Source organism: Acipenser ruthenus, chromosome 4, assembly GCF_902713425.1.
Source record: "Acipenser ruthenus chromosome 4, fAciRut3.2 maternal haplotype, whole genome shotgun sequence".
Classification (NCBI taxonomy): Eukaryota; Metazoa; Chordata; class Actinopteri; order Acipenseriformes; family Acipenseridae; genus Acipenser; species Acipenser ruthenus.
This window is the reverse complement of record NC_081192.1, coordinates 98,051,331-98,077,562: the sequence shown is the minus strand read 5'-3', so window position 1 is coordinate 98,077,562 and position 26,232 is coordinate 98,051,331. Positions and strand designations below refer to the sequence as shown.

Below are 26,232 nucleotides of genomic sequence, written 5' to 3'. Positions count from 1 at the left end.
AACATCAAAAGGCAGCACATCTTATTGAGTACTTTGGTGAATAATGCATGACTCTTTTACAGTTTGGCCCTGAGAGCCAATCAAAGTGCAGCTGATTACATGCATATTTACCATGTGGTATTGTGGCTGCCGTTGTCTGTCTCCAGTTAAAATGTGAGCAAATTCCCATTGCCATTTGGCAAGAACAGATCTTAACCCTGTTTTACATAATTAACTGCTAGCCCTGCAGGTGATCTTGTCACTGAATTCCTAAGTGCCCCGTAACAAAATGAATTGCTAGTCCTCTACCAAGCATTATTTACAATTCACAACTTTTATTTATTTTATTTTTTACTGACGTGAGATGAGGAGAATTCATGGAAATTTTACAATTGAAGTATTTCTATGAATAAAAAAAAAAAAAAAAAAACTTTTGAGACTTTTTTTTTTTTATACTGCATTATGATCTTGTATAACATTGAGAAACAGTTTTACATTGATCTAAGCCTAAAAATAAAAAGGATTTGACTCTTATGTAGAACTAGCAAATATGTTCTTGGCAAGTGTTTAGCAATGCAAAATGTCTTGCAGCAGTGAAGCAAAAATGAACAGTAACTACTTTCACAGTTATTATAATGAAGGCTTAGAAACCGTAATCTAGGTTCTTCATTTAGAAACAAATAAACCTCAGTATCAATTTTTATATTGCATCTCACAGCACAAAGAAAACCTCAAACACAATGCAGCTCCATCTAGTAGGCTGATCCGAAGAGAATTGCACCATCAAAAATAATTGGCTGCCACGGACAGAAGCCGCTTAATGTGTTGTAATGAGATTTAGAAAGAAATGTTCTTTTACAAAGATTAGGGTCGTGCTCAGATATAGGTAACCTTCAATACAAGTTCTGCTTTGTGATGTGGATGAAGAGTTTAGTGCTAAATGACTTTTTATTTATTATTATTATTATTGATGATGATGATGATGTCTTGGTTTTAGGGTTTTACATATGTGTAGTTACAGTAGGGGATTGGTGTAGATACATTTTAAAAGTCTGGTGCATTTTAGTGCATCTTTAGATAGGTATCTATTTAATTTTAAAAAATGTGCAAAGTGCCAGTCAGGGTCGTGAAATGAAAACATAAACAAACAGTCTAATAGCTAATCCTGGGATGTTTTCATTTACTATCTGAATACAGTATAATACTATAAGCGTTGAATCGTTTTATCAAAAGAACTAAATATCATTGCCAGCGATCGATTTGATAAGTAAATCTAAATGGACTGTAAGCTTGTTTGAACAATGGGGTTAAATGAAAGAAAGGCCAAAATTGCGTTTAAATGTAACGGCTGTGTAATTGATGGAGATTTACGAAGTGATGATTGCTGTTCCTGAACCTGTCCAGAAAATGTGCAATAAAAATGAATATATAATTGTATTACTTTTAGCAAACAATATGGAATGCTAAACAGAAATCGCAAGCCCCTTTCTAAGTGATACGTTTGAAATGTGTAATACTATCATTAACTAATTGTTGAAGTGATTGTTGCGTAATAAAATGGTATTCTCTTTTCTGTTGAATTGTTCCAACTGTGTTTTAGTTAATGAATCAGTTTTCTGCGGTTTCGTAGCACAACTGTGGATTTGTTAATCAACAATATATCCCCTTCTCTTCAAAGCCAGTAGAATTAATCAATCACAAGATCAAAGGGTTACGGTGCCAGAAATGTTTAAATTCCATTGAAATTGCATACTTTTGAGTTTTGTTTATTTAGTGGTGCTTTTCAGTTTAGAAGACCTAATGTGTTTTAAAGAAACACATACTAGGTTTTCAATCTTCAGATCAGTATATTGGGCATTTCTGCACTAACAAATTAAAATATACTTTTATAATAGTTTCCCAGAATTCTGCCTCCAGTCACACAATCAAATGTGATTCCTGTCCCTAGTGCACTCCACACCACCACTAAGAGCACCTATTGTAACTCTACGTTCAAACATGACCTATAATAGCATTTTCAAATAATTCAGGGGCAAAATGAGCTTACTGCATGTTGTGGTTTAAAAGCCAGTAGTCGAGAAATGCTTCAGAGGGTAAAGAATACCCCACCCTGTGCCACAATTAATTTTTTTGCCTAAAACTTAAATGCATTTCAATAAACATGCAAGGTTTCTACACTGTAAAATGTGTAAGAGTAAATAAATACATTGTGTACCATTATCAAGGCATGCCAGACCAACTACATTAAACAATTGCTACTCAGCACAGTACTGCAATCTCTATGAAACGAAACAAAAAAACAGCATTTCTGAAGGATCATAAGCTGAGCTGCAACCTTGGCATCATATTAAAATATCAATGGGTTCCAGTATTTCACTGCACTGATTCTACATAGTTGGTTTTAATTGGGTATGTGAGTGGTGGTACTGCTGCTGATAATAAAACACAGGAGCTCTTACTCCACATAGTAAGCTGCTGCTGATGGAGAACTTGAATGCTTGTCTAATATATATATTGTGAAAGAACCGCTGCCACACGGGTTCGTTGCCCCTTTAAAAATGGACCCAGGACACACAGGAATGAATTTTTTATGCGCTGATGCGCTATATTTTTTAATAAACAGCAAAATAAAACAAACACTAAATAAACACCTAGCTCTTTACGAGCACTAACTAAACTCTCTGGAACACCCTGACTACAAGTGGGACGGCTAAGCCGTTTCACCACCAAACAAAACACCAACAAACAGAAACCACACCAGTTTACACAGCTTACGTTTTTCTCTGGACTGCTCGGAAGCAGAGCACCTCTTCTGCCTCCTTCTACTCAGCAGCCATGAGCAGACTAACTGCTATCTTTAAATACCCTGCACCTGGTTCTAATTTAACAATAGTTACCAGGTGCAGGGGATAATTACTAATAAAACAATTAACAAATTTAATTAAACCATAAAGCCAAATACAATTAAATTAAACAAATGTGCATTCCGCACATGTTTTCCTGCAGGGAGGCTTTAACCCTCTCCCTGCTGTCTTTCATATATATATATATATATATATATATATATATATATATATATATATATATATATATATATATATATATATATATATATATATATATATATATATATAATAAAATCTATCTAACTCGGCTGTCCCCTCTCCATGAGGTTTTTGCCATTATGTCACGATGCTGAAAATTGATTTTTGGCCCCTCATTTCAATAATATTGGACACATGGTTTCCAGTGACCGAACAGTCTGCTTGTGCATTCATCTGGCACTCTAAGCTACAGTTGGCTCCAGATTAAAGCGAGGAGAATGCGTTCACACTATGACCACCCTCCAGGCTTATGCTGGAGCTCTGCCGCCGCCTCTTCCCTGAATCCAAAACCACAATTAACCACTGATGAGAAATTCCACCTTGCATTGCGACTGCCATTAGGATGGTTAACAAGTGGATGATCTGAAAGCCACACTGCCTCTCGCTTGCTGGAACTGGAAACACGGCGGCATGCTTTATCATAAATGCTGCTGTAATCTAATTAATTGTTAAATCGGTTCCATTTATGGCTGGTTTTGTATTTTAATTTGAAAAAGCAGCATTTATTAATTTAATGGAGAGGATTAATGTGAAGCTGGGTTCTGTTATAATACAAAGACCGATTTCAATATTCAGAGCTTTGGAGGGTTTTTTTTGTTTTGTTATCTTTTTGTGGTTTAAAAAAAAAATAATAATTACAAAATACAACCTGCAAGATCATTATTGCTGTAAAATTAAATTTCTAGAAAATTAAAAGGTACCCTTTTATCCCACCAAATTCTTTTTTCCAGATTTGTCAAAGCATCAGTTGTATGCTGCATTTATTCAATCATGAATCCCCAGATAGTGCTTAGTGAATGCATGTTATTTTCTCGACAAAATGCCTAATTTTAAATATAATGAATTTTACAATTAAAAAGAAAGTCTTACTAGATATTGAACATTTTCTTTAGTGTTCATACTGTACGGATTGTTATAGACATGTTTTCCCTCTATATTGTTGTGAGAATGCCTTTGTTACCAATTAATCTGATACATACTTTTTAAAAGTCTAGTTAGTTAAAAATAACAATATCTATCTTTAACAGACTGCTAGAGCAGAGCAAGGGCATGCTGTTTATACCCTCTTACTACTGCCAGTAGGTATTTGAGGCTTAAAGGATCACAACATATTTTGTTATGCTAATAACATTTTACAGAAAACCTCTACAGTTAAGATCAAAACTTCAATTTTCTGAAAGTATTATATTTATCATAAAATATTAATACCAGTATTTGGGTAAAGAAAGATTCAGCCAGATAGTTAGTTGTGAAATTCTGTCCCGTTATCTGCACCATTCTAAATAGCTGCAGGACAGAACTCTGTGAATAAAAGTAGCTTGCATAGTGAGTGGTTGTGCCTGTGGAGAACACCTTTAACAGGGCCAGTATGCTCTGATTATGAGTGAAGCTGCCATTTGGACATGGTGAAAGGAGCACACTCAAGCCATTGATTAGGGGAGGCAGTGTAAGAAGTCAGGAAGGGCCTTGCTAAGCTTGCAGTGCGGCAGGCGGATGACCGCGTGGTCCGTGCACAGCGGGAGAATGACAGGGAGGATTAGTGTCAGCGAGGAGCTTTGAGTAACTGTGGAGATGGGCCCTGGGGTCGCTCACCTCTGTGGCTGTCGTTCTGTACTGAGGGCTGCGATGCAGGGCTGTGCGTTATCTAAGATGGTGGTCATTTCAATTGATGTCTGTACCGCTTCATGGGAACATCGCCAAGTGATTTCTTTCTGTGTTGTGTGTGTTTTTTTTTATTTTTTATTTTGTATTTATTTTAGTAAATTATTTAAAATACTTAAGTATCAGCAATTGATTTTAAGATCCCAATCTTAAATTAGTGACTTAAAAATGATCATAGCGAATAATGCAGTTGACTGCCCTATCAGGAAAATGTTAAAGGACAATCAAGCATTAGCATTAAAGTTAATACTGTGAATTGCATATTGGCTACAGGCTAATCACAATTCTCAAATAGTGTATTGATTTATATCATTGTCCTAATTCTAATATACAACAAAATGCAGTGATTGTATAGCAGGAAAACTAACTCTAAACATCAGGATTATAAAAAATATTTTGGTGTGTAAAGGTTCAGCATGAAAGAGAACAGCTTTTGTTGAAAACTACAGTAAAATTTGAAGTAATTATCCTGACAATACAAATAGACTAATACCTAATAACATGTCTAATTGTTATCGGAAAGAAATTAAGAACAAACAACAATTACTGTTTCTTCACAATTAAGCAAAAACAGAAAAGCCAGAAATAATGTAAATGAATGAATATAAAATGGAAGATGTCAGATACGTTACGCAGAAAAGATTTGGCAGGTTCTTATTTTTATTTTTATGAAGCTCTCCACCTTTCAGGACTCTTTGTGCTATTTCTGCTGAGATATTTTATCAGAAACTCCCCAGCATACAGTATGTGCGCAATCCTTCTGTTACACTAGCAATTAAGAATCATTTGCCCCTTAAATTTGACAAAAATAAACAGACATCCATTTGGATAATTTGGTGTTCAAATCTTGAATGTTGTTGTTATTACTGTTCTGTATTTTCATTTTGTTTTGCGTTAATATTTTCATCTATGTCTCATGCATTTTTTTTCAAGAAAATAAAACAATTGCCATTAATCAACTTTAAAAATAACAAATACATTTAAAAAAGCACAATATTTGTGTGAAAGTGCGATATTTCAATAATTATTGAGAACTTTTCCCCCTAAAATTATTTTATTAACACAATGCAATTTAATGGTTTAATGTTGTTGCAGGCACTTGAATGGACAGAAGAGGACCTCAGTCAGCTGACAAGAAGTATGGTTAAGTTCCCAGGGGGGACCCCGGGTCGATGGGAAAAGATTGCTCACGATTTGGGTCGATCAGTGGCAGATGTGAGTTCACCCGGATTTGCATTGTATAATGAGTGACAGAACAAGACCAGTAGTGTAAAGAGAACGTATTTGGGGCGCAGGACTGGGAAAGAATAATACATGCATGTATATGAAAGAAAAGGCTACAATGCTTTCAAGACCTGGAAGTGAAGCATTAACTAGCTAAGCAAGAAGCAGATGTGAGAGGGTTCCTACTTTGGCAAATAACAGCTGTAACTGATCAGCTGTATAGGGGACTCTGGAGCTGGGAGAATTGTGCTACTGTAACGTGAGCACAGGAAGACCACGCCACAGTTTGAATTTGTGAAAGGGAACCCCTTTTGAGCAGTGAAAGAGCATTTGTCAGATCAGTCCACGTAGAAGTTGGAGTTTACATATTTAAAGATTTCTGGTGTCTACATACTGTTGCTTACAGGAGAGCCTGGTCTGTTGGATGAAGCAGGTGGTTTCCACTAATTAAGAAATTTGACCCAGGTATTTAAATAGCTCATAGCTCAGCCTGTGCTACAAAGCAAATGTTACCTTGAACAAGCTGACTTTGCTTTCCTTAGCAAACACACCTTCCATATTCAGTTAGACTTCATGAAATAGACATTGTAAAAGACACTTACTCGGTAAAGTCTCACCCCATTTCAAAACAATATATTACTTTTCTTTTTGGAAAAATAAGCAATTTGACCAAAAACAGACTAAGGATTTATTTTTCATGAATTTTCCTTAGAATTAAGACTAAACAGCAAGATATGGTAAATACTCTACATACAATGACTTCAAACTAGTGGTTAAAGTTTATCCCCTGCTTTTAGGGGACAGCTATTGTACAAGCTCCCCAACCTCAAATACTACATCTTCTATGGCTGAAGTATTATCTGAGAAGAAGAAAAATAAGCCCTAACCTTGGCTCACCAGTAGTTAGTGCTGTTGACATGATAAAAGCACAAGTTTATTTGTAGTTTCAGATATGGCAGTCATTTCCTGATTCACTGGGCCTTGCTGCTGGCGTGCAGGATGAATTGAATCATTCGGATTGTTTACATCAGGTATTCTGGGAGAAGAAAAGGCAGTTTCAGTTTACTTTAATCAAAGTTCCTGCTGGTTGACCTGCTTACCTGCACCTGGCCTCTCTTAGTCTTCCCACATCTGTTCTTTTGACCCTTGCTGCATTTGTAGCTTCAGGCCTAGTTCTTGTTCCACTCCTTTGCAGCTTGGAGCCCAGTGTGCACGATTGACAAACATCTGACCTGCTGATTTTCTTCAGGAAACTGAGTCGTGAATTAAAGCTGTCTCGGCACTGTGGCAAAGCATACATTGCTGTTGTCTTTCATCCCATGGAGTCCCATAGACTGACACTCTGTCTAACCTAATTAGGCTATTGGTGTATGACAAGTCAAATATAGCCTAGTGGGATGCAGACACGATTCTGTTTCCATTTTGTAGGTTACAATAAGTATTTTAAGTTGCACAGGAACATATGTCTATCAAAATAGTTCCTATGTGTATCTCTGACGCATAATAACAATTACTATAACTAATGTGCTTGCAAAAGCGCTGGCTTTAAAAGAACTTATTTTGCAAGATTCTGTTTGTGTGATTTTATATCATTAAATGTATTCAAACTATCGGTGATTTATTTTTATTTGTGTTTTTGTATTTATTTTTCAGAAAAAAAGTATCCTTGGATAAATGCAATAAACAAGAGACTGTAAAAAATAATCTGTTCAGTTGCAAAACGTAAAATGTATTTAACACAAAAAAAAAGTGTCTGGCATAATGTGACTTTATGAACTGTAGTTTTGCTAAATTAAAGACAGACAGACAGACAGAGCTCGGATTACGTATTTGTTAAGTAACATTACTCTTGCAATCGTAAGGATGTAAACTGATTCCCTCTTTCCTCTGCACTTTTTAAATCCCATGTATACGAACCCTGATAACAGACTGATAGGGGATTTGCTGTCTGCGTGGAAAAAATGGGGCTCAGGTAGGAAACAAAACAACCGACAGGCAGGGAGGGTCAGACAGACCTTTGTAATTAGTGTGGTGCCCGACGCTGGGCTGCAGAAAAGAGGAGCCCACTTAGATAAGAGGTCCTGTCTTTCTGTAGAAACACAAGGAAATGATTAACTGGTTTTGAATCTTACAGGCTGGCTATTAGAGGTTTCTGCCTATTTAATCAGCATGCAGGGACAAAAAAACAAAGGGAGGTTCCCAGTGTCTCGCTCCTGGATGGTAGCAGCTGCTACTTTTAGTAAATTAAGTTTGAGGAGTAACCGTCTGTGCTGTGGTGGTGTGTCTATTCTGTTCATTAACATTAATGTTATCAAAGAGGTCTGAAAACAGAGTTTTCATTCACATTGCTGTTTCCTCCGTGCCTCTCTAAATAACTATACAAAATTTGCACAGTATAGCACAATAATTGTAGTTTTATTTATATATATATATAATTTTTTTTTTTTCAATTAACGATATGTTTTCATGAAAAAGGGGAAATTGTTGGGAGCAAACATTTTGAAAGAGGAATCGTACATGCAAACTTTATAAACAGTAAGAATAATACAATAAAAGCAAACAGTGTGGATATCATAGTTGCATTTTTTGTTAATTTTAAGGTTTTCTGTTTTTGTTGTATTGCTGGTATGTTCTAGTGAAATGTATAACTTGCACTGGCATACAGGAACTACAATTTGAATAAAAATAACTACTCAAAAGCCATGTTTCATTGCAACCATTGAGCCATATGCTTATATTAATATAATTTGACTGCTACACTTTGATGATCATTATCCCAGTTTTCAAATTGTGTGTGTGTGTGTGTATATATATATATATATATATATATATATATATATATATATATATATATATATATATATATATATATATATATAATTTTTTTTTTTGTTTGGTATTTAAATGAAAAACTATTGAAACATGAACTAATTATGTAAACTTATCATAACAGCAGTGAGTGGTATACTTTAAAGTAGTACATTTCTGATTTTAAACTTTTCATAAAGCTGTTTACATAAAACTCAAGTCAGTGCTTTTTCCAGTGAACAATAATGAAACAGAAAATGTCTGGGATATAAAACCCTCAGATTTGAATCCCAAGATGCCATTGATTAACTTTAATGGGTTAAGTCCAGCCTTGAACAAAGGCTTGGTTGTAGTATTGATCCTCCCTGTTATGTGAAGGGGTTTTGTTGAAAAGCATGCTTTAAATCAGTATTGTGGTTTGTTTGTGTAACGTGCTTGTCGGAGATGTTTAGAAGATGCACAGCTTTGCAGTAATCATTACGTATGCATTTTTTTTTTTTTAAAGTGCATAAAAAAAAAGTACAAATACATGATTGTTTTAAATGTGTATTCCTCTTTCTACCTTGAAGTATTTGTATTTGGGTTATGCCTCAATATTTTGTATTTGAAACCTGTACTGTGCAAACTTAATTTTTGATTTGCAAATCTGATTTTCATATAGGTAACTTCCAAAGTCAAGCAACTCAAAGACTGCGTTGCCAGCACTTCAGGTACAGTAATTTGTGACTCCTTTAGATAAACGTAGCTGTAAAATAACAGTATGATTAATCAGCTTTCCATATATTTTTACTGTGAATACAACAGGTGTTTCTGTTATAGTAATAACCAAGTAAATGTTTTAAAGAGTGGTAATTCGTGATTTATAGCACCATACTTAACTAGAAATAATTGTGCAACCTATATGACAAAATAGAATTTTGCTCAATTGGCGGAATTGTTCATTGTTCTTTGTGTGCTTTGACAATAATCTAATAAAATAGTGTGTGTTTGGTGCTGGCAGATTCTAGGGACCCTGCAAAGTGAAACGCTTTCTGGTAGGACCCTGTCCAAAGCCTAGACATACCTACAAAAATGACCAACCTACATTTAAGGATTTTTATCTTTTGGGAATACATATTCTCTTATGGTTCATTGATTGTATAACGATTATTTTTAGGGACAGTTCGGTTCTCTGAACTAAAATCCACTGCCCAAACCACCAAGGGATTCAAAGGAGGAGCAGCAGGTTTACCAGACGACATTATCACAAAGCGGGAGGAGGAGGAGGAGGAGATTGATAACCCTGCTCAGGATCCAGTGACACGCAGAGATACTGGAGGAAACCAGACCGATGTTGCAGGAACAGAGATCAGACATCGCAAGAGAAAAGCGGCAAAGGCCCCAGAAATAACTGTCGTGATCAAAGATGACTCTGAGGAAAAGCAAAAAGGGAGGCGGCAGAGGGACTTTGATAGCAAGGCGCTGGATGACGACAGCAGTGAGGAAAAAAAAGGGAAAGATGGAGGCGAACCTGTAGAGGAGGTGTGGACTCAAAACCAGCAGAAACTTCTTGAACTGGCCCTGCAGCAGTATCCGAAGGGGACTGCAGAGCGATGGGACAAGATAGCCAAATGTGTTCCAGGAAAATCGAAAGTATATCTTCTTTTTTTTCCCTCTGGTTATCTATATTCTGAGTTTTAATCAGAATAAGGATGCCTGATCTTCCCTTACTTGATGTATTTCATATACTCTAGTTAAGATGACATGTATTAAATATGCATGCCACTTTAGTGCTAGAAATGACAAATAGCAAACCTTTTGTGCTGGTCTTGAAGATCTGATAATATATTAAACTAGTCTAGACATGACGTTTAGGTGCAATCGATAGAGGGGGGTTGGTGGGACGTATTGAGATTTATTGGTGGCTAAACCTAATTTTAATTGCAGGGTGTATGTGTCCCGCAAACTGTTATAACAGCGATGATTCTTGCTCTGGATGCATTTTAAACTTCAAATTGAAAACACTTTGTGTAGAAGAATGTGTGTTTTAAGATATATTGGAGATGCTTCACTTTCTACTGCACAATAGTTGGAATTACCAAGTTTATTTTTTGTACTGACTATATTATGACAATGTTTAAAGGTTATGGACAAATAATCTGTGTTTGTCAAACTTGCCTAACCCAAGGTGGTGGAGTTTAAACTGCAGTAGAAGTGTTAACAGGGAATAAGATTTAATTTTAATTCTACTAACATAACTAAATTATTTCAAACACTTGACCAAGGTATGGTCTGGACATGTTTTAACCTTCTTAAATTTGATTGTTTTTGCTATAAAACAAAGCATTTTTGTAAGATAACTGAATACACTTATTTGTTTCCTTTTGCAGGAAGAGTCCATGATGCGATATAAGCTACTGGCGGAATTGGTACAAAAGAGGAAACAGGCCACGAGCTGATCTGAAACATGCAATGCCAGGACTCTTGTTTTAAAGTGTCAAGCCTTTTACTTCCCTCTGTTTGTCACATGCCTTAGTTGAACACCAATAAACGTGACACATTTTGCTTTAACATCTACTTAAGTGTAAAACTGTATTTTTGTAATGGAATACCTTTTTTTATTTTAATTGGCATACAGATGTATTTCCTTTTTTTGCTGATTTCAAAAAATTGGCAGAATTACATGGTTTTCATTTGAGCTCAAACACAAGAATTACAAAATGTGTCTTATTTACGTAATAAGAATGTACTTTAAAATGTATTCTATGCAAAATAGGTTTACATGAGAAAGAAAAATCTCTTTTATTGGTTCCCTGAATTGTTACTTAATTTCATGCTGAACTTATCACACTTTCACAGCAGTCTCTTACAAAATAAGAATACAGGCTTTCATGAACATGACATAGCATCAGTTTTAAGCATACATTTTACTGTAAAACTACATCTTAAAAAAAACAAAACCAAGAAATAAAACTAGATCAACCAATTTTCTTTTTCCCTTGGGTGACTTTTTCCCTTCAGATGACAAGTATGCATCACAATCCTTTCTTGGGCTCAGCGCTGGTAGATCTCCAAACAGAGAATGGCTGTTTACAATGACTTTTGACACCCAAAGAACATGTTCATACAGTTCATGAAGTTCATACAGTGAAGCTATTGATAGTGCCTTACAAAGTCACTATACACACCCTTTTAAATGCAATGCACATTTAATTTATAGTTTGGTGCCTTTGATGCATGAGATCAGAAATATTAACATAGACCCTCCTTAATTACCATTAAATGACACCACTGGTGCGGCATGTAGAAGTTTGTTGTAAACCCATGTCAAATCAAAAAAGAACAGGGTCAAATAATAAATATTACTCCTATCATAGTGTGCTTCCTGCTTTTGTTATAAATATAGCCAATATCACTTTTTTAACTATGCTTTCATGATCTTCCAAGTACAACATACAGCCACAAAACATCAGCACTCCCTGCCCCCAATTTTTTTTCTTGAAATTACAGCAGCGCCAGGTTTTTGGTTTAATGTTAAGTCTTTTGGATTCTGAATATACCCTTTCCTGTTCAGAAGTCATAATCCTGAATTCACACTTTTGAGAAAAGCATTTACATAAACTTGAGGGGTGAGTACAGGAGAAGTACAGATATTTATTAACTTCTCCAAAAGTTAAAACAAAGCAAATAAACTGCATTGAATCCCAATAATGTGTTGCCATATTTTTGCTACTCTGCTCATGCTGTTGGGATGTGATACTTTATTACTGAAGAGATACTGGATTCTGCTACTAGCTTAGCCTGAGAATTACTAAATACCCATCAGGTACTTTCCAGGACCTCATCCAGCCTTAATTGGGTAGTAGGAACATGAACCAATGAGAAATCAGAGGCAACATGCTGGGTTATGCAATTCTGGGCAGAATTCAACTTCTAGTCGGCTGTAATGTTCTGGGACGATGTTCTATTGCAGTAAACCTAACTGTTGCAACATGCTTGCTTTCAAAAATAGTTATGTGAGTTTTTGTAAACTGTTAACTATTGTGGCTGATGTGTCATGCAGAAATTAGGTACCTTTGTACTTCCTGAATTTGACCACATTGTATCAAAGCATAATTCAAATCTTAATGTTTTGATTTGAGAGCCACACATTGCTACACATAGCACATTCAGATATACTAACACAGGATCACAACATATTACAATACTTTAAAACATTTCCTCAAGTGTGTACGCATCAGCACCATCCCCCCCCCCCCCCCCAGTACGATATGCAGAATCTCAATTAGTTACAGCGCAAGGGTAGAGGTAGACATGTTTGTAGTTATACAGATGATTAAGCACAAGACTGAGAACTAAAACAAACAGAAGTATTTTTTTTTTTTTAATTTATCCCAAGAAACATTTCCTTAGGCTGTACACAAAAAAAAAATCAGGATTTAACAAATCAGCAAAAGCTGCCTCTACAAACTTGTTTAAAAAGAGAATTTTATACAAAGATAACATTTTTTTTTGTACAACTATTGTGAAATAACAAGATTTTTTTAAATTACATTTTGTATAAAGATTGATAACAGAAATTTGCGGGGCAAAATGAATACAAAATAAACTAACTAACTGCATTTGTGTTTCTAGAAAATGGTGCTGAGACTAAAATTCCCCTGCATATATAAAAATAAATTAATACTTTGTCTCTAATCACTAGACAACTGTGTGTGGTACAAATATTACAAAGCAAATCTTGAGGTTATTTTAAGAATTCTTCACAACATCCAAGAAGAATCACATACAACATATATTTACAAAAACGAGGTACAAACTGTGCAATTCAAACCTTTCAAAGATTTGTTTTATCCAAGGCTCGTCTAGCTCTGTACACAGTGCTCTCTCTCTCTCTATATATACACACACACACAGATATACATACACACACATACAGTGGGTAGTTTTCATAAGAAGCTACAACTTTACAGTTTTGTAGTTACTTTCCTGGGAAATGCATTTAATCATTGTTATTCATTAATACTTTGTTTTTATATTCCATGTTACAATTTAGGGATCCTAAACTTTTTTTTTTTGCTAAATGTCCAGTAAAAATGACTTATTTTCAAGAATTATACATTACATATTTTTATATATACACAGTCACACCCTATGCTTATTAAATACAAGGATTTAGTAAACTAACCCATTTTTAATAAAATAAAATGCAAAATATGATTCCTAGCACTAACAAATAATCTTTAACAAAAAACATATTTCATTATAAGTATTTGCTCATGACAAAAGTATTGGCACCCCTGCTTTAGTATTTTGTGTGTCCTCCTTTTTCTTTGTACTTTGTAGAATGTTTTCATACATAGTTGCATTCATTCGACACTCAAATCACATGAATGTCTCCAGTCCCTGAACTGCTAAAACACCCCCATATCATGATCGAACCACCTCCATGTTTGACTGTAGGTACAAGTTCTTCTTCATTGAAGGCTTTCCCTAACATACTGTGGTCCATTTTGGGGGGAGGAGGGGGGGTTATTTGTCTCATCGGACCAGAGAATTCTGCTGAAGAATGCATTAGATTCCTGTTCCTAACTCTGCAAATTTTAGTTGGTTTGTTTTATAAATTATTTTTAAGTGGTTTGCAGTGAGGTCTACGTGTACACAACTCTTCTGTGTTCAGGTGCCTTTGTACAGTTCTTTCATGCACTATTATGCCAGATGCTTCCAAATCTTTCTTTAAGTCCTTGGCTGCTGTTCTTGGATTTTTTTTAGCTGCTTGGACAATTCTGCTACTTGCTGTACCTGTAATTTTCTTTGTACGCCCACTTCTTTCAAGCGTTTCAGCTGAATTTGTTCTGTGGTACTTTTTGATTAATGCTCGATTGTGGATTTTGGTATTCCGTATTTCTTTACTGCTCTGTAGCCATTTCCTTTGTTGTAGTTTGCTACGAGGGCTCTTCTCAAACGGGAATCCAACTCCTTTGTCTTGACCGTCATCTGCTGTGTTGCCAAAACCTTCAACATACGTGAGAAATAATTACCTCTTTTAAGGCTATTTACTTTATAATGCAGCTTGATTACTGTGCAATGGTTTCCAATCAGTGAGTATATTTTACAAGGAGTTATATTACTTTTGTACAGACTTTAAATGTAAAGGTACCAATACTTTTGTCATGAACAAATGTGAAATTTCTTAAGTGCTTATGTCTTTCAAAAGATTGTTTGTTAAACTACCAGAAATTGTGTATTTTGGTCTTTGTCATATTAAAATTAGTGGCTAATGTTCAATAAATGCTTGTATTTAACATTTTTTTTTTTAAATGATCTTATATTAAGTGTAGGGTGCCAATACTTTTTTTTGTAACTGTATATAACTTATCAGAATAAAATAAAAAAAATATATAATAATAATAATAATAATAATAATAATAAACTCCCATGTTTTCCCTCTCAGGAACAATAGTGAGGATCCAGATTGAGTTCTTTCACTTTGACAAAGCTGAAGTACAAAAAAAATCACTCTTTACAATTAAATATGTTGCCTGAGCTACACAGAGTAAAATTATTATTAAATTATTAAAAAAAAAAAAAAAAAAAAAAAGGCTGCTGGTATACTGTTAAATTCCTGCCCCTTTGACAGGAATTGTGATGGAGTGCATGCTCAGCTGTCCAGAGCCAGTTTGGGACAATGGACTTAGCAACAGGCACTTGGTTTAGGCGGACAATCACCAGTACTCTCAAGAGGAGGCCTCCTCTATGACAGACCCATCATTTTCTTTCATATTTGATCTCATTCCACCAGCAGCCAGTATAAAAAGCTCAGAATCCTACATCCAATCATATCAAGAGTGGTCCAAAGAAATATACAATTACAGCATACAGGAAACTTTACCACATGTACTGAAAGTTTAAACCAACATAGAAAGTTAGCTAAAAAATCACAATACCCCAAACCCAAATGTTCCTTCTGATTTTGTATTACCTGAAACCCCTAAAAAAGGAGAAAAAAAAACTGCTTGTGAAAAGTTTCAAGCTGATAGAAATTGTTTGTACAAAGTGAAGTTCATTGTTGTTGTTTTCTGCAGTCCCTGAAGTCCATAAGTGATTAGCTCCTATTTAGTGCAACAAAATGACATCAATGTGTTAGTTCAATGCCTTCAAGGAATGTCATGTGAAGCCTGACCTTCTGTTCATATAAACCACCACCATGTAGAAAAATAGATCAACAATTATATGTTTGTGAAGTGCTAAACAATTGTAGGCACCTTCAAATCATCAGTCAACTGTTCTCTTGTACAACAGGTCCAGTTTTCTCGGTTAATCTCTACAAAGAAAAAAAAAAAACACATCGTAACATAATTATAACCGAGAGTATAAAAAGACAGTGAGGCTGGATATAAGAAAGTTTATAATAATATCACCCACTGTTGGTGTTACAGTCGCAGACAACAGTATTGGCACCCTACGCTTATTATACCATCATTCAAGGTAACAGATTAACCCTTTGCGGTCGTATATCGGACCTGGTCCGACATCGTCAAAAAGACGTAAAAAACAGGTCTCTAGAAAACGATTCAATGGCCGAGTGAGACCGATAGAAGCCGGGGGGGGAAAGAAAAAAAAAAAGGGGGGGGGGGGGGGCGGGCGTATCTCATGAATACAGATAGCCCGACACCACATAGATAACACGGACATAAACAAGATAGCTGCTTCTGCATCCAGCGCTCAAAGAATATCAGACATTTGCAGAGCTTTTTTTAGATGTTATACAGTGCCTTAGATAAGTATTCACCCCCCCTTGGACTTTTCCACATTTTGTAGTGTTACAACCTGGAATTAAAATGGATTTAATTAGGATTTTTTGTCATTGATCTACACAAAATAGTCCGTAAGTGGGGAAAAAAAATCTACATATTTTTCAAAATTATTTACAAATAAAAAACTGAAAAGTCTTGATTGCATAAGTATTCACCCCCTTTGCTGTGACATCCCTAAATAAGCTCTGGTCCAACCAATTGCCTTCAGAAGCCACATAATTAGTTGAATGGAGTCCACCTGTGTGCAATTGAAGTGTCACATGATCTCAGATTAAATACACCTGTTTCTGGTAGGCCCCAGAGTTTGTTAGAGAGCATATCTAAACAAACAGCATCATGAAGACCAAGGAGCTATCAAAACAAGTCTGGGATAAAGTTCTGGAGAAGCACCAATCAGGGTTGGGTTATAAAAAAATATCCCAAACTTTGAACATCCCCCGGAGCACCATTAAATCCATTATTAAAAAATGTATAGAATATGGCACAACCGCGACTCTGCCTAGAGAAGGCCGTCCACCAAAACTCAGTGACCAGGTACGGAGGGCATTAGTCAGTCAGAGAAGCAACCAAGAGGCCAATGGTAACTCTGAAGGAGCTGGAGAGATCCACAGCTGAGATGGGAGAAACCGTCCATGGGACAACTATAACCCGGACGCTCCACAAAGCTGGGCTTTATGGAAGAGTGGCGAGAAGAAAGCCATTGCTGAAAAAACCCCATATCAAATCCCGTTTGGATTTTTCCAAAAGGCATGTGGGAGACACAGCAAACATGTGGAAAAAGGTTCTCTGGTCTGATGAGACCAAACTTGAACTTTTTGACCTTAGCGCAAAACGCTATGTGTGGCGCAAAGCCAACACTGCTCATCACCCTGAGAACACCGTCCCCATGGTGAAGCATGGTGGTGGCAGCATCATGTTATGGGGATGCTTTTCATCGGCAGGGACTGGGAAACTGGTCAGGATTGAGGGCAAGATTGATGGAGCCAAATACAGGGAAATTCTAGAGGAAAACCTGTTTCAGTCTGCAAGAGACCTGGGACTGGGGCGGAGGTTCACCTTCCAGCATGACAATGACCTTATACACAGAGCCAAAGCTACACTGGAGTGGTTTAAAAACAAGAACCTGAATGTCTTAGAATGGCCCAGTCAAAGCCCAGACCTCAATCCGATTGAGAATCTGTGGCAAGACTTGAAAATTGCTGTTCACCAATGGTCCCCATCCAACTTGACAGAGCTTGAGCAATTTTGCCAAGAATGGGCAAAAATTGCAGGATCCAAATGTGCAAAGCTGGCAGAGACTTACCCAAAAAGACTCACAGCTATAGTTGCTGCCAAAGGTGCTTCTACCAAGTATTGACTCAGGGGGGTGAATACTTATGCAACCAACAAATGTCTTTTTTTTTTGTTTAATTAACTTTTGTGTCACAATAAAAAATATTTTGCACCTTCAAAGTGTTAAGTATGTTGTGTAAATCAAATGGTAAAAATCCCAATTAAATCCATTTTAATTCCAGGTTGTAACACTACAAAATGTGGAAAAGTCCAAGGGGGGTGAATACTTATGCAAGGCACTGTAGTAATAAAATAATGACTTGGATCGCGTTATTGAGGAGTTGGTGATAAAACGAGTGATCAGGAGATGATTTATCAGTATGCACTACTATACAGAGGTATATAAAAAAAATACAGCGAACAAGGGGTGGGGCAGGGCTGGAGATGCAGTACTGAGTGTCCTGTTGATATGCAGTGCCTTTTAACCCTTTGCGGTCCATTTATTAATCGCGCGTCAGGCACGCCAGGAATAATTAATTTTCACACGCGCAGTTAATTTTATACGCGCTGTTTAAAAGTATTTTTTTTCACAGTCAAACGGGTTTAAATGGCCCTGCATATCAACAAAGCACACACTAGGCATCTCCAGCCCCTCCCCAGCCTTTTGTTTGCTATAGCGTTCAGCTGTGTAAGAAATAAATAATAATAATAATAATAGTCGTACATACCGATCGATCATCTCCAGATCACTCGTTTTATCACCAAACTCCTCAATAATGCGATCAAAGTCATTATTTTATTACTATAACATCTGAAAAAAGCTCTGCAAATACCCATGATAGTCTCAGTGCGCTGACGCACTTAGCCAGCTTGTTTATTATGGACGCCCATTATCTGATACCTGATACCATGTATGACTATTCATGAAATACGCCTTTTTTTTTTTTTTTTTTTTTTTTTTCCGACTTGGCTCGGCTCCTGTCGCTACCACTCGGGAATTGAATGGTTTTCTCGGCTTTTTCCGGAGAAAAAACGACTAAACACCCGTTTATTGCGTTGCTATAATGATGTCGGACCCAGTCCGACAAAGGACCTGTGAGGAATAATTGCAATGTCGGACCCAGTCCGACAATGGACCGCAAAGGGTTAAACATGTTTTACTGTGAAAAAATACTATTAAACCAGTGCGTCTAAAATAAACTGCGCGTGTGAAAATAAATTGGACCTGACGTGCCTGAAACGCACTGAATAAATGGACCGCTAAGGGTTAAGGACAAGCATTTGGTAAACTTGAACCACTTTTTAATAAAAGAAAAAGAAATACACAGTTTGCAGTAATTTAACAAGTAATGTTTATCAAAAAACAACTTATTTCATTTAAAGTAGTCGCTCATGACAAAAAGTATTGGCATCCCTGCTTTTGGAATGAAAATACATAACAAAATTAAAAAATTAACAAAACATTGGTTGTACTTGTGTGTTTAGACCAATTAAAATAGACAACATTGTATCTCAGTTAAAAATGCCATGTAAAATACCACATTTTATTTTTCTTTTACTTTACTATGATTAGCAGTTTTTAAATTCCATAAAAGAAAACCATCTGATGTGCAGGACTTACTGTAACTTTTTGCACAGAAGGGTCCCCATGCATGGCCAGGAAAGGGTTGGTACTGATGCTGTGTTGTGTGGGAGCCTGGGTACTTGTCAGCAGGCTGTTCATAGGAATCTGTGCAGCTGCTGAGAGCTGAAGCTGTTGCAGTTCTTGCTGCTGGTGGTGCTGATGCTGCTGATGCATTAACTGATACAGAAGAGCCTGTTGCTGCTCCTTTGAAAAATCAATGGCAAAAAATACAGTCACTATCAGCCACTAAATAAATTGTTTGTCTCCAAAGCTCCTTTCACACAGACGAGTTATGACGGCTCAGAACCAGCAATGTGAATTGCCTATACCGTCACAGCCGTGATATTTTATGCCATCTCTAAACCACCTTGTGAGGTGGTTCAGAGACAGCACTGAAGCGTCTTAACTCCTGTGTGAAAGGCTATGCCGGCACTGAAGCACTGTAGTGGGCGTGGATTGAAAGTCAACATCCCACGTGACTGTTTACCGGACGTCATCGGTGTTGCACACTTTCATTTTTTTTCAAATACAATAGCTGATCAAAAACAAGATGTAGTAATTACTGATGTTATTGTGCTTATTGATTTATTTGTTTTATTTCTGTTTGCGTTGTCATGAAAACGATCTGTTGACCGACAGGTTTGAAAGTTGTACTCACATGATCCCTTTGGCTGTGTGAAAGGGTTACGACGGTATTATAGCAGCATATATTGCGCAATTTCGTGCTGCGTGAATGGGTATTTTAAAGAATTTTTTTAACGTCTCTGAGACAGCTCAGTAACAGCATTTGTATGTAAAAGTGGTACCATATTAATAAAGGGGTTGTCTCTCACCGGAGTAGGCTGCTGGGATGAGAGTAGCTGCTGAAGCTGCTGTTGGTGAAGTAAGAGCTGTCTCTGCTGGCCAGAGAGTATACCCAGTCCAGGAGTACTGAAAAACAAAGACTGTTTATGAAAAAAACAACACCTCACTGTTCAACTATTTCCAGCAAGGCACACAGTTCTCACACAAGACATGAATTGGAAAGAAAGAAGGCCACCACACACTACAGCTCAGATCTTTCTTCATATAACAATAAATAAACTGATAATGCCAACATACACAATGCTCACCTAGATTTAGCTGGGGCAGTACTGCAAATCCATGGCAAGTGAGGCAAAAAACAAAGGAAACATCCACATATCAACTAAATGAACTTTTTATTGTATTTGGTAAGAAGAGAGTGTATTTCTTTGCATATCAAGGACTGGATTTATTTATTTATTAATTTATTTTTAAGCTTGATTTGCTTTACTCTAAAACTTTCAAGGAAAAAAAAAAATCAAACAATCATTTAAAAAACCAGACATAATAATGCACACAACCTTTCAAGGACAACAGAGATTTCCATAAGGTGTAAAGCAGAAATCCTACATCTAGAATAGCAGAAGACATATTATTGTTAATAATAATTTGAAATAATACGCACCTGTTAAGAGTGGTAGGCAGTGAGAGAGACACATTGGGGGGCACAGCTGTGTGGGAGAGGGGGCTGTGGTTCTGTGCTACTGATGCAGGGGTCTGGATTACTCCACTTAAAGCCCCTACTATCCCATTGATCGCCAGTTGGTTTCCATGCATAGACCCCATCAATCCACTCACTCCCTGCATTGCTGGAATTGTAGAGGTCATAGTTTGCATACCACTGGCCAGTGCCCCCACTGTCACACTGTTGACCTGCTGAACTCCAGCGACCCCTGACCCTTGCTGGGGAGGACTCTGCCCAGCAGGGGGTGGGGTAGATAGTGTTGACGAACTGCTGGTGCTCTGTCCACTGGAGGTCACATCCTAGAACAAAGAAAACAGTGAACACTTTAAACTGATGAAACCCTAGTCAGCACCTTTGTGTTAACCCAGCTGCTCCTATTTACAATCAATTACTGTATGTTGGGGAATCCAATAGTGTTTTTTTTTTTTGAAAGTACAGGATACTAACAGGTTTATAAAAAAAGACAAAGTAAGTGACAATATTAACCACTTAAAATCTGTATTGCAAGTCTGGCTTCAACAACAGTTTCACATGTTTAATGTGTTTGCCATGTATGTGATACTAGTGGATCAAGTTCACACAGATACCTGGAAGGAACACACACAAAGAAAGAATGAAAAAAGTTAAGCAATTACCTGAGCTGGTAAAGAAAGAGAATTGTCAGGTAAAAATCTGTTGCTTAGATGTGGGCTCGTGTTTGTGTTCAATAGATCTGTGATGGTAAAGAAAAACATATAAACAATATAAATAATTCAATTCAAATTTCAACACATTTAAACCATAACCAAAAATAAATAAATAAGCAAAATGCGAAACACAAAATCAGCCACACTTTGTTCGATTCTTCAAGGTGCATCTCTCTGGTAAGAAGTAAATGGAACACTGAAGTCACTTCAAACCACTTTGTAACCACGTGATGCAGTGTGTGCACGGTCGGTGTGTCCCAAGAACATGCTTACCAGGCTGTGCAGCAAAGACCTGCAACTGAGAAGAGGCGCTGGGGTTGGGCGCGCTGCTGGGGAAAGGAACAGAGAGCTGTGCACTCAGGAGCTGCAGGCGCTCTTTCTTTGCTGTCAGAATTCTAATCTGCTCTTCCAAGCGACGGTTCTCCATCTGAAGCTGATGAAGAGATTTCAGCATTCCCAAGACTAAGAAAGAAGAATGCATTCATTTAAAGGAGTGAATTAATTCATTAATTCAATTAAAAGTAATTACTAATTCATGAAATTACATAAATTGTTGAAAAGGTAAAAATATGTACTTGATTAGAGAGTGCTGTGGTTTCTTTCTCTTTTTTTATGGATTCCAGAAAATGTTTCATATTTTTATTTAGATGTGTGCTTTTACATTTATGAAGTACAACCCATATCAAAAGATAACATTAGCTACATCAGTGAAATAATTGATTTAATATTATTTTTTCTTTTAGAAGAATGTAAATTCTTATTGAAAGTGTATATATAGAGAGAAAGACACACACATAACAATGTATAATCATTTTCAGCAGTCGTCAACAAATCTGTTTTTAACTTGTGTGGTGGTTTGTCTGAATCAGCACAGTGATACCAGACAAGCACACTGAGTTTTACAAATCTGTTGACACACCATAGCCTAGCATTGCTTTTTAAGAACAGACCTAAAATATTTGAACAACAAATAGGCCGACCAAGCTGATACAAAAACCTAAAAACAACTCTTGATTACTGTTGCTTTTGAATTTATTTTTAAATTCATTCATTTCACTCTTTTTTTTAAATTACAAGACTGGTCCTACTCCCTTAATATGCCCCATTCATACTGGATATTGCTGGATACAATGTATTTAAGTAAACCTGAATACAGAAAACACACACCAAGATACAGTTTAAAAATAAATAAATAAATAAATAAATAAATAAATAAATAAATAAATTACACAACAGAAAAATGATGTGGTAAGCCAATATGTTAAAATCCTGAGATTGTATTCCTTGAGTGTGTGTGTTATTTTTTTCATAAAGTAGTTTTATGCCATTTATTGAATATAACCACAGGGCTTGCCATTGACCCACACTACATGTGTACCTCCATCTGGTCAAATCCCAAAGATTTTGTTTTTATCAATCCTCTACAAAGGATGCAATAAGACTGTGCCAAGCCTGTCCTTCAGCTATCATGTTTAAATGATTACCCCTCCATGCGCTCCCCCACAATTAGCATTTTCAGCTCTATGTCATTAGAAGTAAATACATACATAAATAAATAAACACATAAAATAAAATAAAAACAACAGAAAGTTGTCTTGTTTAAAGCAAACAGGCAGTCTGGCAAACTTACCCCGAGAAGCAATGAAAATAATCATACTAGGGTTCTAGTATTTGTATGCATATATTTATAAAAATTATTTGACAGACAGCAAGCAAATGTTTATAACTGCACATGGTACGGAAATCATGCTCAAATGTATAGGTATTAAACAGTAACCAATGTTCACTGAAAAACTCTATATTCACAAATGCAAAACTTGCATAAAATCAATAAAACACTGTAGTACACACAATTTGTGATAATCCCAAGAAAACAGTACTTACTATCTGCAGGAGCACCTTGTTCAAGTAGAAATCGCTGTCCTTCACTACATTGTCTCTCTAACAATTGCTCGATGCTAGTTGCAACTGGGGGCAGATTCTCAAAGCCACTGCTGCTTGACTGATCATAGCGGATCTGTGAGCCACTTACTGGGGAGCTGTTCAAAAGAGTGGAATTTTTCTATTAAATGGAGGGTGGAAACACTGTGCTTTTGTGCTCATGTCATTTTGTTGTGTGCATGAATCAAAAAGGCAATACAATAGAGCCAAATTTCATAATCCTAGATAATTTGGCATTGTAAATCTTGAATGTTTAGACAGATCCTTGATGTAGATTATGAATGTTCAGCAACAAACACTTCATCAATACTAAAACCAATTACACACATTGCTTGTAATTACAGTGCTGACAGAACTGCCATAATGTCATTAATCAAAATAATATTACCGATTTTTTTTTTTTTTAGTTTCTCCAGATTTAAAACAGAATTTTTTTTTTTGTTTCCAAAATACTTTTCTTTATATTCTTATTTGCTTTCTAAATTGGCTTTTTTATTTCTCTGAACAACACAAATCAGAAGAATGTTTTTGTAGAGTATACTACAATGAAAAACATTAAACTTTCAGAAAATGCATAGCAATAAACATATAAAAAAAAAAAAGAAAACACACACACACACACACATTCCGCAATGGTAATGCCTCAACATGAAACGTATCAACTTAATTCTTTACAGCAACAACAAATGTATACTTTGTTGATAAGAGATAAGAGTTGTTGTTTTTTTAAAAAAACCCTCAAACGTTTCCTTTGCCTGCAGCTTGGAATGTAAATAGTGCTTACCGTGGAGAGATACTTCCTCTTGGCGAGCTGCCCCTGCCAGCAAGGTTACGACTATTGTCTCCTAGTTCTTGATCTGAAATGTAAATATAACGGAGTAGATACAGAGGCTCCAACCAGATTACCGTTTAAACTCAGATCGAACATCGTTATGCGCTCCAGTTGCTAGGCAGGTTAAAGACCTAAAACATGTTCCCACTTTGGCACTGATGAGCTGCATCCTGCCATCAATGCAAGCTGTCTGCGGGCATACCAGACTTAGCCATGTATTATGTTCCTGTTCTTCAACCTCTTTTACTTCTTTGAGACAAAGTGTGGTTTGCATCTTCTAAAGCCCTGCCCTCAGCCTCCCAACAGCCACTTTTAATTTCTATGGTGAAAGTAATGAATCACATCTGTGGATAGCGGATTTGTATGCTCCGTCACAGCCAATCCAAAACGCTATGCCTTTTAACACTTTCCAGCCCAAGGCTATTCACAATGCACACTTCTCATCACAGCAGTCTGGCAGACCATGTGCAATTCATTTAAGGGTCCGGACTGATTATTTCACTGACCCTAAAGTTCAGGAGCTCGCATATGCCTCACAGATTCACAGGTACTAAAAAACAAAACATGTATTACCTATGATGACTGCAAGTTATTTTCTAATAGTATTTACTTACTTATTTTGCACAAAAGAAACAAAAGCTGCTCTAGGTCATGTTTTAAGTCTGCTTAAAAACTAAGCATATTTGCAGCAGCACTGGAGCAGAAAAAATTCCCAATCTGGCCCCTTTAAAAGGAGTTGTCTTTCCCCCCCAATTGTGAGGCACATGACCTCCTGACCTCCCTTTGAGGCCACAGGCATAAATGATTCATTCTATACTGCTAAAACCCTTCCCCCTTCTTCCACACAGACATCCCTCCTTAATACCCATTAACAAATCCTTAAGTTATTATTCATATATTGCATATATGATTTAAAAACATGGGAAGAAAATAAAGTCAGAACCGCATATTTAAAAAAAAAAAAAATAATTACAGCAGCTCGTTGAGGCCATAAAAAAAAAAGATAATTTCTCTCAGGATCTCAATGTTACCATTTAGTTACCTCGTCATCACAAGATCATTTATTTTCCATTATGGTCAGGAAAACAGAAGGAATGACATCACGAGATAATGGAATGGTAGTAAATTGAGATACAGAGATAAAGTCTTATGATCGACAAAGAATATTACTTTTTTCGATGGCCTCAACGAGCCACTGTAGAAAATACATAATCCTGCAATTGCACACATTTCTGAAATTACAATATATAAAAGTAAACACATACACAAACAAGTAGACTGTTTTAATTGCTGAATGGACTGATTTATAGTTTATATTTAGTATATAGTTTATATTTAGTATATATATAGCTTGTTTATTATCCTGTTTAACAGTTGCAAAGCGTGCATCTTCAATGTAGCACATACTGTACAGAGAACTTCCCTGTTTCATTGTGCGTGTGGTTATGAAAATATACAAATATTGTATCATAGAATAGAAAAAGGGGGGCCCCTTACCTGATGGATTGTTCTCAGACTGAGCTATTAGTGCTGCCATTGCCGAGTTTGGATTTAGGCGGTTTCCAAACATGTGAGATGGAGCGAGGTTTAATGAAGATCCAGGTAATGCATTGGTCTAAAATAAATACATAAATAACTTGAACTCATGAATTCACTTCGAGAAATTAAACAAGGTCATTTACACAGAAATTATGGTTTTATTGATGTAGTATACAATAACAGATTTTTTAAAATATCATAGTTGTAATTTAGCAGGTACAAATATAACAAGATTAG

General features: G+C 36.3%; 2 protein-coding genes across 19 annotated transcripts in view; one reads left to right on the top strand and one right to left on the bottom strand.

The window, feature by feature from the left end:
* LOC117400423 (dnaJ homolog subfamily C member 1-like) overlaps positions 1 to 11,333 on the top strand; it is a 59,064-nt gene extending 47,731 nt beyond the window's left edge. For 2 of the 3 annotated variants that reach the window (XM_059023164.1, XM_059023165.1), the window contains exons 9-13: positions 5,841 to 5,960; positions 6,914 to 7,000; positions 9,439 to 9,487; positions 9,934 to 10,409; positions 11,147 to 11,333. In XM_059023164.1, coding sequence (XP_058879147.1) covers positions 5,841 to 5,960; positions 6,914 to 7,000; positions 9,439 to 9,487; positions 9,934 to 10,409; positions 11,147 to 11,215 — 801 coding nt within the window. In that variant the 3' untranslated portion in view covers positions 11,216 to 11,333. The remainder of the gene's footprint in view (positions 1 to 5,840; positions 5,961 to 6,913; positions 7,001 to 9,438; positions 9,488 to 9,933; positions 10,410 to 11,146) is intronic. The other variant, XM_034000369.3, reaches the window with a different exon arrangement.
* A 196-nt stretch (positions 11,334 to 11,529) lies between these two features.
* The window catches only part of LOC117399238 (protein AF-10-like), a 98,427-nt gene continuing 83,724 nt past the window's right edge, over positions 11,530 to 26,232 (bottom strand). For 10 of the 16 annotated variants that reach the window (XM_059023149.1, XM_059023148.1, XM_059023150.1 and 7 more), the window contains 10 exons: positions 25,954 to 26,071; positions 24,409 to 24,481; positions 23,568 to 23,722; positions 21,957 to 22,145; positions 21,633 to 21,709; positions 20,938 to 21,296; positions 20,582 to 20,602; positions 20,303 to 20,399; positions 19,467 to 19,673; positions 11,530 to 14,771 (listed from right to left, as the gene is read on the bottom strand). In XM_059023149.1, the coding sequence (XP_058879132.1) occupies positions 14,628 to 14,771; positions 19,467 to 19,673; positions 20,303 to 20,399; positions 20,582 to 20,602; positions 20,938 to 21,296; positions 21,633 to 21,709; positions 21,957 to 22,145; positions 23,568 to 23,722; positions 24,409 to 24,481; positions 25,954 to 26,071 (1,440 nt within the window). In that variant the 3' untranslated portion in view covers positions 11,530 to 14,627. Of the gene's footprint in view, positions 14,772 to 15,077; positions 16,081 to 19,466; positions 19,674 to 20,302; positions 20,400 to 20,581; positions 20,603 to 20,937; positions 21,297 to 21,632; positions 21,710 to 21,956; positions 22,146 to 23,567; positions 23,723 to 24,408; positions 24,482 to 25,953; positions 26,072 to 26,232 lie in introns of those variants that run through there. The other 6 variants (XM_059023157.1, XM_059023163.1, XM_059023155.1 and 3 more) reach the window with 5 other exon arrangements.